Raw genomic sequence first — 16,462 nt, 5'->3', positions numbered from 1 at the left:
CATCTGCCTTCTTCATCTTCCCAAGTCTTTTTAAAACTCTAGACCAAGGGCCTCAATATAACAAGCATTACCCCCCACTTTTGTGGTTGTGCAATTAGCCGCAATAATGCCATATCCATGATCTTACACAGCTTGATATCCTCTGCTAGCATTTATACTTCTTAATGAAAATTTATTTCGGACTCTGCTCTTCCTATCCTGTCCCAGACCTTCCTTCTCTTTACTAGGGTCCCCATTCCACACGCTGTCAATTTTACATAGCTTCAAAACAGACTAGCAATCAATGGTTCTGAATCTAACTCAAAAAGCTTGATATGTGGATGAAAATCTGAAGAGACAGCTTTAGATAACACTGTAACATTAAGTAATATAATACAGTGAACAGAATTCTAAACAAGGCATGACAATATTAAGCAACTCTCACTAAAATGCCATTCTCAGATATGCACACTTCACTTAATTTGAACATCATTCCTCCGCAACCTTACATTTTAATAAAGTCTTATAAAACTCATTTGAGATTGTAACCTACTTCCAGTAATGCACACATAATTCATAATCAACACTATGCATACATAATTATACTCCTCTGTCTATGAAAAATATGCAGCTTTACCATATAGCACAAATGGTACCAGGCAAAGCGGAGTAGTGATTTTTGGGCCCCTATCTAGGAATACAGTAAACAGAGGACATTGCCTATTGACCAGCCCACACTTCCATTCTAAAATCCCTTATAGCTTAGCTGCCTTGCCACCTCAGAGATAAGCAGGCCGGAGGAGATCAGTGTATTCAGCAGTAGCCCTATCCACCCATGGACACCTGGTGAAACAGAACCTTCTATTATCTAAGCCACAAACTGTTGACCATCACTGGCATGTGGCTCAACTATGCTGTACTACCGAAGGCAGTATACAGCCCTAGTATTGTCTGCAAATGTAGCAGTCTTCTATTTACCCACCTTGGAAAGTCGCTTAACATCTGCTTGTGTGCCTCTACAGGTACCCTGTAGGAACACAACAGAGTGTGACTCTCACTTTGGAATTATTCAACATCAGTAATAAAGTGCACTTATATTTATCCCCTACACAGAATTCCACATTCCGGTAGATGGATTCAAATCAATTTGATAAGAAAAACAGATTGACAGAAAATGCACATATTTTACATCAGCAGAGGCATTCAAAGCATGTTATAACACATTTTGTACATGACTTTGAAACTTTAATCCTGTAGCAGTTAGTGCAGAGGATTAAAGCTCTGAGTTGTTAATGATCAGATTCCTGTAGTAAAGATAAAATGTTTGATTCCTCCTACCTCCATTGGCCTACTCTGTGACTCTGAGCAAATCCCTTGGTAAAACAGTGCTCTCAGGTCACCTGAAAAGGGATGCTTGGAGCTGGATGACTTATCCAGTTAACAAATTTAAAAAATAAAATAAACAAACAAAACTGTAAGCAACGCTGATAACAAAGCATGACAATACCAACAATACAGTCTGCATGTAAAACATTGTCCTTTGGGCTCAGTCTGCATGTAAAACATTGTCCTTTAGGCTGGCAGTGTGCCCAGTCAGTGCCTTTGTGATGCTTGCTCATTTTGCAGGAGTAGCTGACACATATCCACAAAACAAACAGCACCAGAATTACCCATTTTAAAGACTTAAACCTTGCCTGTGATATAAACAGGACCTGTTGGAGAGATAGGTATGTATCCCGGAAACTACCTCTTCTATGGTACAGGCTCCCCATCTATGAGAAGCAGAGTTCCTCCCTAGCCCAATTCAAGTGCAACTTGGACAATTGGATGGGAAACCATAAATTCATCCCTAGTTTGGCACCTATGTCTCTAATGGACACAAGTAACCTGTAAATGGCTACTCTCCAAGGCCCATACTTACGCTTATCAAGCCAGAGTGCATTTAACTGTATCTACAATGTACTATTGCCTTTATGAATTATTTTGAAGTGTTATTTGTTGCATTTGTTGTGTTTCTGCACTAACTTAGCTGTAGCATCGTCCAGATCCAGGTTTGCTGTTTCTGGAACTGTTTGTAATTACTGACGACTAATTCCAAGAAATTTTTCATTGGAGAAGGCCCTTTTGTACCCCTGTGGCAGAAGAGTGCTTTTTGGGACCCATCTGATTTAAGGTTATTGAACCAGGGCTCAGAGTTGAGCTTCCTTATTGGTTAGTCTGAGATAAAAGGGGTTCTCCCTGCTGTTATTTAAGCCCCGCTTTTACACGGGACTGTGCTGAAATATCAATGGTGGTTATAGTAGCAAACTTCTTACTTGTTAATTTTTCCCTTAGTACACTGCTTTTTCTCCATAGGTGGTTTTGCGTGATTGTGATTCACGGTCAGGTGGTACATTCAGCATAATGTCTGAAGTGCCAATATAAATCCCACTCATTAGACCTTCATTATTTAGACCTCTTCATCTCTCCATCTGCTTTACCTAGACCTTTCTGTCTACTACCCAGTTCTGAACACAGTAACATTCTAGCATTATAGATAGACAATTTCCCACATTTTCTCCAGCCAGCCTGGTGAACATAGGCATCCTGAGGCAATGTAGCAATTGTCTCCTTTTCACTGACATCCAACTCCTCTTAGTTCACTCCAATTCAACATGCAAGAGATGCATCTATATTAAGAACCTTGAATCCAGGCTCTGTCACTGACCAGTCAGTACATCTGACACTGAGCAGGTTGTCAGTACACACACATCACCTCCTGCACAACCCAGACAAACAACACATATTCCTGCGTATGCAGAGGTCCCTACTAGAAGCCTCCTCAAACACCAGGGACCTCCCAAACTTAAGTATGTTTCACATAATACATCTCCAGCAGATTATTGTACACATAATACCTCACGCAGCAGTGTGTCACAAACTAAGCCCTTAAGGCATAACACAAAACCAAACATTTTGGTCATAGGTGACTCCACTGTGAGACACACAGATGTCTCTCTCATCAGGTTGGAAAAGGAATAGGTCGTGGTCAGTTGTCTGTCTGGTGCCAGGATCCGCCACATCACATATGCACTCAAGTCTCTCAACAACAGGTACTGTTATGACTACATCGTAGTCCATGTTGGTGTGAATGACTTGAGATGTATCTCACTGGACTACATGAAGAGAGACATGACTGAGCTCTCTGATTATGTGTCTCAGGCAGATATGTCCACAGTCTTAAGCAGCATTTTACCTTCACCTAAAATTATGTCACAATACAAACAGAAAATGATTGACTTCAACAATTGGCTTAGTTTCTGGTGTCATTCTAAGGGGATCAGTATATGTCAGCCTGGGACTACATGATTGAAAGACCTCGATGCTTTGCCAGAGGTGGTTTTCATCTGTCACCCCTGGGATTTCAGTCACTGGCTAAGGCTCTAGCTACCCCATAGTGCCTTTTTTGGACAATATGACAGGAACAAGACACGCAATGTAAAAAAAAAAAAAAAAAAAAAAAACTTTAAAAACAATCTCATACTGCTTAAGATTAGGAGCCTAAACCTGAATTGCACTCACTGGAAGCACTCCTCAGCTTGGAAGATGCTGACATTTGTGCAGTCACAGAGACCTGCCTGATTTAGGGCTGCAGAGAGCACCTCAGCCGTACTGGGTTACATTTCCTTCCACACATTCAGACCACAATCTGAAAACATGAAAATTAAAGGAGGTGGTGTATCAATATTCATTAAAGATAAATATGCCTCCAGATTGGTTAATGAGCATGATTCCCTTAAACTAATTCAGGTGCAATTAACTGCTGGTAAGACCCCTTTTCAAGTCATTGCCAGCTACAGGACCCCCTCCAGGAATCAAAACAACCACTCAGCCTACTTGGAACTACTTGAGTCAGTCAATATACAACCAAATACCCTGATTTTAAGTGACTTTAATTACCCGACCATTGACTGGGTAAACTATACAAGTTCCAAATCACTTGCCCATAGGTTCCTGGACTTTGTTAACTCAAATGCCCTGATTCAGCTGATTGACACTTTCACAAGGGACTTAAACATCCTGGATCTGGTGCTCACTAGCATGGGGACCATTGATAGTCATAACTATAACACCAGACCCCCCCCCCCCCTTAGCTGCAATTAGAATAAAAAAAATTCTCTAAGGCCAATTACAATCGTAGCCCCTCCCCCCCATTGATGGTATGGATACTTATGCGTGGCTCTACACCAATATTTTATACAAACACCTGCACAATTGTATTGACTCTACCAGATAGGACCAGGGCAAGATCTTCAAGGAAGAAGAAACCTCCATGGTGGACATCTGCCATTAACAGGCTGTACAATAAGAGAAAAAAAATTGCTATCTAAGAATAGGAAGGAATGGTCCACACTGGAAACCCTCCCTCCTCAACTTAAACAAGCAAATAAGGGTACTTGTGAAATCCTTTAAAGCTAACTATGAATCCAGGTTAGTTTCCCAAACAAAGGACAACCATAAGGCATTCTTTAGTTACAGCTGTGACATCAAAGGAAAGACCTATATATGTGCCAAACTTGTAGTCAGTGGTACTACATATACTGGACCTGTGGCCATAGCAGACCTATTGGCTGACAGGTTCAGTGAAAGCTTCATTCCTTTGTCCCCACCACACATACCCTAAAGCATCCCTACAACTTTTCTCCGCCTACTATCTCTAAGTAGCAGGTCTTAAAAACCCTCTCAAAGGCCAAAAATACAGACTCTATGGGACAAGTTAACATCCAAGGCTGTGTTCTACATGAATTAAAACAGGAATTAGCAACACCACTAGGTGTTCCTTTCAATCACAGCCCAAACACTAGCTATGTCCCAAAGGAATGGAAAACAGCTTCTATCATTCCCTCGCACAAAGCGGGCACATCCTCTGACCGAGGAAACTATAGACCCATTAGCCTAACCAGCCTTATCTGCAAGGTCACAGAACAGCGTGAAGCATGTGATAACGTTGATCATGGACCTTATCAACAAAGATATAGGAAATCTCCAAATGGTTGATACCACCCAGTTTGGCTTTGTCAAAGGGCAGTAAACTTGGTGGATTTCTTCAAAATGGTCACTAAAGCCCTGGACAAGGGCCAGTCTGCGCATATTACCTACCTAGACTCAGCTAAGGTCTTTGACAGTATTCCCCACTCTGGCATCATTGATAAACTCACCCAACTTGGGATCAACCCATATGTTGTCTGGTGGTTTGCAAACTGGCTCACTGACCGAACTCATTCAGTCAAAACAAGGGATTCCATCTCCTCCAATAGGTCAGTTACCAGTGGTGTTCCACAGGGATTGGTTCTGGGGTCCCTGCTGTTCAGAATCTACTTCCCTGAAGGACAGGCAAAAACTAAAGGTCTTTGGTTGACTAAGTTAGTTGACACCTGCAAACTGGGAGCAGTCATTGAGTCCTAAAATGATGTCAGCATCCTGCAGGAAGGACTCATGCTGACTAATGATTGGTGCCAAAGTCATGGCCTCAAACTTATTGTAAAAAATGCATTATAATCAGCTTCAGCAAGGGTGATGTCCCTGTGAACTATCACATCAATAGCAATATCCTAAGCATGCAATCAGTGGTAAGAGATCTGGGCACACAGATTGACAGCAATCTCTCTTTTGATCACCATGTCTCCACATTAGTAAGAAGTGAATTTTATATATTTCATCTCATAAGCAAGTGCATTGCCGCCAGAAAAAAGAAGTTATAGCCTTCCTCTACACTTCCCTCATCATGCCAATAATAGAGTACAATGCTCCCTTTGGTATGCACCTCTCCAAGTACCTGCATCAGTTGGAGAAACCACAAAAGTTCCTTACAAGGAAAATTCAGGGTCTGCAGCATCTGTCTTATGTGGACAGACTTTCACTGCCACTTTACTCTGTCTCATACAGACTACTCACAGGGAACCTGTGTGTTACATATAAAGCATTTTCTGACCCTGCTTTAATGGAAATGCTGCCCATATACAAGTCTAATGGCACACGAGTCACTCGCTCTAAGGACCTTAACCTGGTATGTGACATCAGCAGAACTTACTGGAGGGACAAGTTTGTCTCACAGAGGATACCTCACCTTGGAACAAACTCACAAAACCATTCATTGACCTTATTTAAGCATTACTTAGATGATTAGATGGAGAACAGGAATTCACCCCATCGGTTCCACCAGTGTCCCTCTTGAACAGAGGCAACAGGTGCTGAATTAAGTGTTTGCTCATAACAGACACTCTTGGGAACAGGGGTTAAACTTGGCTAGGCTTGAAAGGATCCTAGGACCATTAGCCTAGTAACCTCCAATGATCCTATGCAAGGACCTTAGCCTGACTAATTGGCAAATGCTATGGGATAGAACTACAGTGAATGGAAATTTAAATTAAGATGTAGTGTCCAACCAGCACCACAGGAGAATGTATCTGTGCCCATCTTGCCCCCTGTGACAGCAGTGTCATATGACCCTGGTACCTTACTATGTTGCTGGTCCTGTAAGTTCAATAATGATTGGGTGAAAGGATGACACCTGATTTGGGCCTGTAAAAACATTACCCCGCATGCAGATACAACCAAGAAAGTTTCGCTGTTTAACTGTTCAGAGACATAAATGATGGCACAACAAGGCTTCTAGGAAACCACTGGCAAGTCAGCAATCCAGTCCTTCTGCAGCTTCATAGAAATGTTGTTACCACAGGTATAGAGCACTTCTTTCTGTTTTAATTTAGAATAATCATTACCAAATGATCATTAAAATGCAAGATCCAACCATCCATACAGTTTGAAGCATTTGCTGACTTGGATGGTAAGACGGCAGATTAATTATCAACAGTAAAGATTTGTTTTTGTGATGTATTAACTGGTGAAGGTGTTAAGGACCACTAAGCTTATTAAATGCTGATTTGCCTAAATCCTTGTGCAGAAGAACTGGGATCTACCCTTACAGAAAAGACACTATGTCTTTCCTCTCTTTTTTTTTTTATTTTTTTGGAAATGACATTAATCCTGCTTCTCAACCTCATACATCAATTTTCTGGGTAGGGTCGAGACTGGACTTGCTAAGTATTTGTTCTGCATCTTGAGCTGGTGTACTCTAAGGCTATGGCTCATTGTGATCTGCAGCTTCTGCAGTTTAACTTCATGAAGTGTAAGTAGCTAGTTGTCATTGCACTGATGTGGATGAACAGAAAGAGCATTGAAGTCTAGGAGATCTTTCAGGATCATAGGAAGTTACTAGGCTATTAGCCCTGAGGCCCTTACAAGCCTAGCCAAGAATTTAACCCATGTTCCAACAAGTCAGCACCCTATGTCACTGTCCAGTAGGAACATAGATGGAATCCCAGGGGTGTGTTTCCTGTTCCCCATCCAATATTCCAGGTTGCACTTAAAAAGGTTTAATGAGGTACTCTGCTTTACATGGAGAGTGAGTCTATTCCACAAAAGGGGGAGTCTCTGGAATAGAAATCTGTCCCACCAACAAGTCCTATTGATGTCATAGACCAGGTTGAGGTCTCGTGTGTGGGTTACTCGAGTAGAGCTTGACTTGCGGATATGCAGCAGTCCCATCAGTGTGGGGTCTGAGATTGCTTTGTGTGCCAGACAGGGGTTACCTCTGAGGAGTCTGTAGGAGACTGAGTAGAGGAACAGGGCTTTTAGCCTATTTGTGTAGAGTAGATGTTTGAGGCCCTGGATTCTCTAGGTGAGGAATCTCTGTGGTCTCTCCAGCTGTTGCATGTGCTTTGTGAGGTATATGGCAAAAGGGACATTGTATTCAATAATAGGTCTTATAAGGGAAGAATACAGGGATGTTATAACCACCTTGTCCCTGGATGAGATAACTTACTAATGAGCTGGACCATGTAGAAAGCTTTCTGTACAACGGAGGCAATATGGTGGTCAAAAGTCAGTTTGCTATCAATCTGGATTCCCAAGTCCCTTACAACTGATTGCATGCTTAGGACCTTATTATCAATGTGATAATTTGTGGGAACATCATTCTCCCTAAACGGGATTATGATGGTGATGCATTTTTTGGCATTCAGTTTGAGGCCATGTTTCTTGCACCAGTCATTTGTTTGGGTGAGACTCTCTTGGAGGATGTCCACATCATTCGGGGAACTGATGATAGCACCCAGCCTGCAGTCATCTGCAGACTTGGTCAGCCATAGCCTACTAGATTTGGCCTGCACCTCTGAGAAGTATATCCCAAGCAGCAGAGGCCCCAAGACCAGTCCCTGGGGTACACCACTTGTTACAGGTCTACTACTCGAGGTGGCTTCCCCTATTTTGACTAGGTGGGTTCTATCAGTGAGCCAGCTTGCTACCCATCTGGTAACATATGGCCTGATGCCTAGTTGAGAGAGTCTATCTATTATACCTGAGTGGGGAATAGTATCGAAGGCCTTGGCCAGTTCAAGGTAGGTGGTGTGCACAGTCTTACCCTCGTCTATGGCCATGGTGACTGCCTCAAAGAAGTTGACCAAATTTAACAGGCATGACCTCCCATTGACAAAACCAAACTGTTTGGGATCAAGTGTCTGGAGGTTGCCAGTGTCCTTGTCAATGAGGTCTATGATAATCTGCTCCATGGCCTTGCAGATCAGGCTACTTGGGCTGATGGGTCTATAATTTTCTGGATCGGTGGATGCTCCACCTTTGTGCAAAGGGATGACAATAGCTGTCCTCCACTCAGCTGGGATGAAGCCAGTACTCAGGCTTTGGTTGAATAGGGTGACTAATTGGGTGCAAGTTCCTGCCTGAGTTCATGTAGAATGCAGCCTGGGATGTCATTGGGTCCCATGTAGGCTGCATTTTTTGCCTTTGAAAGGGCAGTGATGACTTGCTTCCTAGAGATAAGGGGTGGAGGGGCAGGTATTGGCGATGTCCTTTTTTACTGATGGAGGGACAGAGGAGCGAAGTTTTCACTAAACCTGTCTGAAAAAAGGTTGGCTATATCTACAGGACTTGTGTATGTGGTGTCCTTGAACACCAGTTCTGAGAAGATCTGAGTGCTTCCATTAAGAATGTAGACATATGTGAAGAAAGCCTTATGAATGTCTTTATTAGATGTGGCAGTTTAGACTTGAAATTTGTTTTGGAGGATTTCACTAGTGCTCTTATTTGTTTGTTCAGGCTAAGGAGATATTGCTTCCAATTAGACACCTGCTCCTTCTTGGTCCTGGACAGCAAATTTTTCCTTTTATTATAAAATTTATTTATTGTAGATGTCCACCAGACAGGTTTACTCATTCTTGAGGAGGAGGAATTTGTCCTGACTGGTATTCTTGATTCCATGCAACTATATAAGTGCTCATATAGGACTTTGGTGTAAGCTTGGACATATGTGCCAGTTTCTGTGGAGGGAGAGGGGCTGTGAAGCTGTTTATACCTTCCCTTAGGAGGTTGTAATCAGCTTTGGAGAAGTTTTTTGTTTGACCCTAGCTGGGTGGGTGGGGGGGATGGTGACTTCAAAAGTGACTGCTTTGTTGTCAGATCTTACCAGGTATGATGACACTGTAGATTTGCTGCAGTGGTTACTCATGTTGGTTAATACTAAGTCCAAGATATTTTCACCTCTTGTGGGGGTGTCAACCAACTGGTCCAAAGCATTTGCATTGGTGAAATCAAAGAATCTCTAGGCATTTGTGTTTTGGCATGAGTATTTCTTCCAATCTATGGATTGATAGTTAAAATCACCCAGGATCAGTGTAAAGGGTTGACTCTTGATAGATTCAAAGAGGTCCAGATAGGTGGAGTGTGGACATCTTGAGTCTGAGTTGGAGGCCTATAGCTAGCTGTGATTTGAACAGAGTTCTTGTCAATTGTTAACTGCATCTGGAGTATTCCCTGAGTATCATACTGGTTGACCAGCATAGAGGTGTGTACGTCTTTTATATATATTGCAACTCCACCTCCTTTTGTTTTGCTGCCCACAGCTTAGGGTCTGAATGAATGATAGGATGAGTAACCTGGTATGGCTGGGGTGCTCTCTGCAGCTTTGAACCAGGTTTCTGTGACTGCACAAATGTCAGCTTCTTCCAGGGTTAAGAATGCTTGTAATGAGTGCAGTTTCATATTTAGACTCCTAGAGTTTAGCAGCAAGACCTTTAATTTACATTTTGATGAAATTGTCGTGTTGGTAGTTTTGACCTCATGGCATTACCCAAAAAAGGCACTATGGAGGAGGCAAGAGCCTTTTCCAGGAACCTGAATCCCAAGGGAAACAGCTGCAGGCCATCTGTGGCAAAGCATCATGGCTTGTCAATCATGACATCCCAGACTGTCAAGTACTGGATCCCCTTTAAATGACACCAGAAACTAAGCCAGTTGTTAAAGTCAATCATTTTCTGTGTGTATTGAGGCATCATTCTGGGTGATGGTAAGATGCTGCTTAAGGCTAGGGACATACCTGCCTGGGACACACACTCAGTGAGCTCACTCATGTCTCTCTTCATATAGTCCAGGCTTAAGGCTGGGACGTACCTGCCTGGGACACACACTCAGTGAGCTCACTCATGTCTCTCTTCATATAGTCCAGGCTTAAGGCTGGGGACGTACCTGCCTGGGACACACACTCAGTGAGCTCACTCATGTCTCTCTTCATATAGTCCAGGCTTAAGGCTGGGACGTACCTGCCTGGGACACACACTCAGTGAGCTCACTCATGTCTCTCTTCATATAGTCCAGGCTTAAGGCTGGGACGTACCTGCCTGGGACACACACTCAGTGAGCTCACTCATGTCTCTCTTCATATAGTCCAGGCTTAAGGCTAGGGACATACCTGCCTGGGACACATACTCAGTGAGCTCACTCATGTCTCTCTTCATATAGTCCAGGGAGGTAAGCCTCAATTCGTTCACACCAACATGGACTATGACAGAGTCATAACAGTACCTGCTGTTGAGAGACTTGAGTGCGTGTGTGATATGGTAGATTCTGGCACCTGACAAACAACTAACCATAACTTTCAGCTTATCAAGCCTGGTGAGAGACACATCTGTGTGTGTCGCAATGGAGTCTCATATGACTAATATGTTGGGTTTATGTTTAGGCCTTAGTGGCTGTGAGACACAGGTGTGTGGATTATGTGTGGTGTGTGGTGTGGTGGGTAGTGGAGTTTAAGTGTTTATTCCTCAGAGGTCTCTTTGGTTTTGGGATGCTTTTGTTGAGGACCTCTGCATATGTGGAGGGGAGTTGTGTAGGTGTGGGTGGTGTTTGTGGTATGGTGTTCATGTTGCCAACCTTCTCAGTACCAGATATACTGCTTTGTGGGGGAGACAGCAATGACATTAGGTTCTTGATAAAATTGCATCTCTCACAAATTGTGTTCCTAGGTGGCAGTAGTAGAGGGTTGTCCGTGTACATAAAACAGTTGCTAAACTGTCTCAGGATGCCTATATTGACCAGACTGGCAGGAGAAAATGTAGAAGATTGTCTATCCATATTTGTCAGAAACTGAAAGAGCTAAGAGGGTAAAGGGAGGAAGGTCTACGAGTAGTACTACTAGATGATAACACAAGTGCTACTAAGGGAAAACTTGTAGCTGGAATACCTCAAAAAGGGTTTAAAACCATTCAGCTGAAGCTCTGGATGCTGCAGACCTGTATTGAGACTGTGCTACTCAATTTTAATTTTAAGAACTCAGTAATAAAAAACTCACAGTAAAGCACAGATTAATCATGTATAGTTAAAAGAATAGCATCTGCAGTATGAAAAAATACAGTTAAACAGCAACGAAATGCAGTATAATACAGTTAAACAGTAATGAATTGCAGTAGATAGCAATGAAATATAGTTAATCAGTAGATTGCTTTGAAACAATAGCTCACAAATCACAACAGTAACAGACAGCACTAGTAAATCAGCAATTCAGTAGAACACTGCCATTAATTTAGTGAGGCTACCAACAAGAAGTAATAAATATGGCAAACAGCAAATGAAGTAGATAGAGATACTTTTTTATCTCAGTAAAAAGTGAAGAGACAGAAGGTAATGAGATAATTCAAGGTTCAGAAGCTAATGGGGCAGGCCTTTATTAAGTTCTTACTATAAACAGTAGAATGAGCTGATGTAATGTGACAGGGTAGAGAGCCCGGTATCAACTTTATACCAGAGGCGGGCAACTCAAAGCCACCAAGATTTAATACCACCACCACAGCAACAACTGGCAGGTGGGTGGGACAAAAATACTGTTGCACAGATTACAGAGATATGTAGTAAAACAGAAGTGCAGAAACCAATAGAAAATAAACACTTTATCTTTTTCCAGTATCACAGCAGAGCAAATGTCAGAAGGCCAATCTCTCTGCAACTTTGAGCAGTGTGAGCAAACAAGTATAACTGGTTTAAAACACTGGCTATTAAAGACAGAGAAACAGGAACCAGACCAATTATCCAATCAAAAATAGTGTTACAGGAATGATTTTAGCTAGATTAAACCAGACTGATTACTTTTTGCCACAAAGAAAACAGCTAGGCCTCTCTAGACAAAAGATTTCACTACAATCTGAAAGGGATATCTGAATTATTCTATTGCACCATTGATGAAGTATTCCCTGATGACACTTCAGTCATCCCAGATAACGTTCCCATCTTCAGCCACAAATCATGTGATATTTCTCTTTCAGTAGGTTTAAATAAATACCTAGTGAGTTTTGAGGCAGTCACCATACTGAGTTGTTTATATCCCATATAAAGAAAGTGTCTGTCATTATTGCAGAATAATGATTTAACCATAATTAAATTATAATGAAAATGAAACAGAGTGATCTGCAGCATCTGAAACAACTGCTAAATAGCTTTCTGTCATTGCTGGAAGCCTGAGTCAATTCAGCTTTTGAGATTTTAAGGTATGATGTATTCACTGAGATTGCAAAGGTAGGACTGGAAAAAAGGTTTCAGAACAAGTGTGCAGCATGTGATAAGATTGCTGATACTTCCCAGAGGGCAGCAGTTTTCATCCTTTTGCTGATACAGGGAAGGGTACCAAAACACACTTGATCATACCAAGAAGTACAATTCAAGTAGAGCTTCTCTTGCAAAGGGATTTAAAAAGTATTACAACACTTGTTCAGCTAAATCTTCTTAGACTAGTCCCAGGCGCAGTACTGTTTCACTTCTCTTGTGCTATTGCAAAACAAGTCTAATATGCTGAGAAAATGGTTGTGTAACCTTCCCAGAACTTTCCTTTTCTGGCGTTTGTACCACTGTATTGTAAGAAATGTTTCATTCTGTTGTTTGAATGTTCACGTCAGTGCAGACTGAAGTGTTACTCTGCTTATTTTGCATTTTCAAAGAGGACTGGATTAAGAGAAGGCAAATGAAGTGTAAATGTCCAGTACTACCTCTCAACCTCTTAGCACAAGAAATCTGGTCAAAACCAAATTAATGGAGGGATAAACTGCCAAAAATAGGGACAGATTTTAAATATTGCTCTTATTAACTTAGCATTTTTTGAAGACTATGAAGTCTGAAACACAAATGCCTGCCATAATTTACTAACTTCAGCCTTCATCAGGAACAGAAACAAAAATATGAGGCAAAAATCGGACATTCTGTAAAAATCTGGACAGTTGAGAGGTATGCTTATTAGCACCATGTAAAAGGACATAAAATAGTCTTTCTGTAATAGGCAATGCTGATTACCATTTAAAGGATCTAAAATGAGTGTGTCTTATACTATGGAAAATGCAATGAAATTACAACCCATTGGTGGTATAAATAAACATTGTTCCTATTTTAGTAGGCTAGTATGCAGAATAGGCATGTACCCAGCCGGACTATCCCGGTCAACAAATATAAAATAAATAAATAAAATAAAAATAAAATAGTATACAAAAGCCCTTCTAATTCAGAAAGACGTCTACACGACTTTTTGTCCCATTGTGCAGCCACAGTACTCCATACAATGGTCACACATGTAAATGCCTGCCATCAGGGAAACCCTAATATTAACCCTAATGTTGTCTTTGCCTCTAGCCTTTACACTCTTCATTATCTTATAAAAATCCCTTTTAAAACACTACCATTGCAAAGACACTTGGCTACACAACATGCATAGCAACACACAAACACATACAACACAAAATACATCCATAGTCTTTCCACCAACCCTAACCTGAAATACTTACTACACTTTCAACCCTAAAGAGATACCAACAAACAAACAAACAAACAAACAAACAAACAAACACTTAGCTAACTCTATCCCATTTTCTAGTCTTTCTCTAACCCTAAACCACACACACACACACACACACACACACACACACACACACACACACACACACACACACACACACACACACACACACACAAACCCCCTAATGCCAAGAGTATTATAATATCCAAAATTTTCCAGATTATATTAAAAAAATGCACTGACTTTCCCAAAAACCAACATCCTCATTTCAACACCAAATTTACTAAAACACAACTCGACTAACTCAGCACTGCATCTGATGAAATATATCATCACACCATAGTAAATCATCGACATCCAGCACACTTGGTCACATTCTTCCTCACAGCCCACTACAGTTCAACAATTATGGATCAGCAAACTTACCCTTAGATGATATGCATTTCAATGAAACATTAATCATCCAGATTAGCAAGTACAAAATATATCTGTACAGTAATGCTTTGATTCCTTGCTTTAAGACTTTATATAGTTTTAACTCATTGTGCAGAGTACAAAATATGTTCAGCAATGTAGATGCTGATGGTTGGGACACTTGGGCATTCATAACACACACACACACACACACACTCACACACACGCACATGCACACACGCATACACACACATGCACACACATGTAATATGACTCTCTGAATGACATACAGTGACATCTACATTTTGTTGACATCTATCAAGTTTTAACTGGAGATTCTCATTCAGCCCAGCATGAAGTTTTCTACAAGTTAACATAAAAGCAGATGCACAATTAAAGGTTTCATACAAATAGTTTAGTATTCTGGCTAAACATAAGTATTGGTTTCTATCTTTTCCTTATTAAGTGAAGTGGTATCAGATACCATAATGTGTCAGGGATTATTATCTCTAACTGTCTTTGGTTTGGAAAGTACAAACCACCTAGGTTTGTCTATTTGTTATAGCCATATCTTAGACTACTCATGTGGCAATCAATGAATTGCAGCAAGGCTCCTGCAGAGAAGAGCTAAGTGACAAAGCTTAAGGGACCCTTAGCCTATGAGAACCCCACTCCTTCCAGGGGGAATCACTTAATGTAAGATGGAGAGAAAGCAGAATACATAAAAAAGGAACATGGAAGTTGAACCAAACTTAGAAATCTCTGGGAAAATATGCTTGCCAGGCAGAGGCATTTCTGAGAACCAAACAGCAAATAAAGGTCTTTTACAGTGTAAAAACTCTTAAATGACGTAATAAAACAGTGGCTAAGGAAACTGACAGTGTACTTCAGAATGCAGATGCACCTCTTATAGACTGGGGCCTCTCTTGGAAACAGCAAAAAGAGATTTGTGAGGGCAGTACTGAGTATGAAATACTATTATAGCCAGTTACCAAATAATGTAAATAAATGAGTAGCCTGCCCCAAGTAATTTTAAGTTATCCTGTGGAACTCCCACAAAGTTTTCTTACAATGATTATCACTTCTGCACGTGTATCTTTTTCTCCACTAAGTTATGGGAAAGAAGTTCATATTTTTTACCTACTCTCGTCATTCTATCAGATCTACAACTTACTTATATCATTTACACATTCAGGTATCACATCTCTTTACAGATGAATAAAATTATATAGCACAAATGTAGTTATCTGAAAATAGTGTTGTTCACCAGGTCCAAGAACCAGTATGATCACCCGATAACTATGCTTAGACGCTGTCTGTGTGGTAATACAGTATGTGATGCCATGTATTTGCTCTTTCAGATTCTTCAATTTGAGAAGGTTATCAATCCAGGCTTCACTGAATACTTACAAAATAATTTTGTTATCAACAAGTGACAACATTTGCCAGTGTACCTTAACAAATGTTTAATTACAGTTGAGTCCACCAGATTTTTGCCAAAGCACAGCATTAATTCTAACAATTTATGACATGATCAAAGCCTTTCCTGCAGTACTAAACCACTATGCGAATTACAATAAGCTTAGGTTTCATGAATTACTGAAACTTAGTTTGTAACCTAATTGCAAAATTATCTTAGTAAAACTTATAAAGGAAATCTTTGCATGTACTCACTTAATTACATCTTCATAATGTCCATGGCTTCTGTAGACCAGGGCTTCACAGAAATGTTTTGATTTAACAATAGCAGAAAAGAACCTTATACTAAAAGATTTAGTTCGAATAGGGCTACCAAGTTTTGAGAGGGACAGAAAAGAAACTGGCCAAGCAAATGGTAAAATCTTAGATAAAGCAGCCGGCATGTTTTTTCTCTGTTACGAACAGCTTAAAAACTCATGAGAAAATTAA

At 40.9% G+C, this 16,462-nt stretch overlaps 1 protein-coding gene across 1 annotated transcript in view; it reads right to left on the bottom strand.

Annotated features, from left to right (window-relative positions):
• Positions 1-16,462, bottom strand: part of LOC122795950 (enoyl-[acyl-carrier-protein] reductase, mitochondrial-like) — a 688,493-nt gene that overhangs the window by 672,016 nt on the left and 15 nt on the right. Inside the window, exon 1 of the mRNA XM_044064436.1 lies at positions 16,229-16,462. This exon is cut by the window's right edge and continues 15 nt beyond it. Coding sequence (XP_043920371.1) covers positions 16,229-16,416 — 188 coding nt within the window. The 5' untranslated portion in view covers positions 16,417-16,462. The remainder of the gene's footprint in view (positions 1-16,228) is intronic.

Source organism: Protopterus annectens, chromosome 1.part0 (assembly GCF_019279795.1).
Source record: "Protopterus annectens isolate FY-2018-M chromosome 1.part0, PAN1.0, whole genome shotgun sequence".
NCBI lineage: Eukaryota > Metazoa > Chordata > Ceratodontiformes > Protopteridae > Protopterus > Protopterus annectens.
The sequence above is the reverse complement of the archived record's forward strand: the minus strand, read 5'-3'. Positions and strand labels throughout refer to the sequence as shown.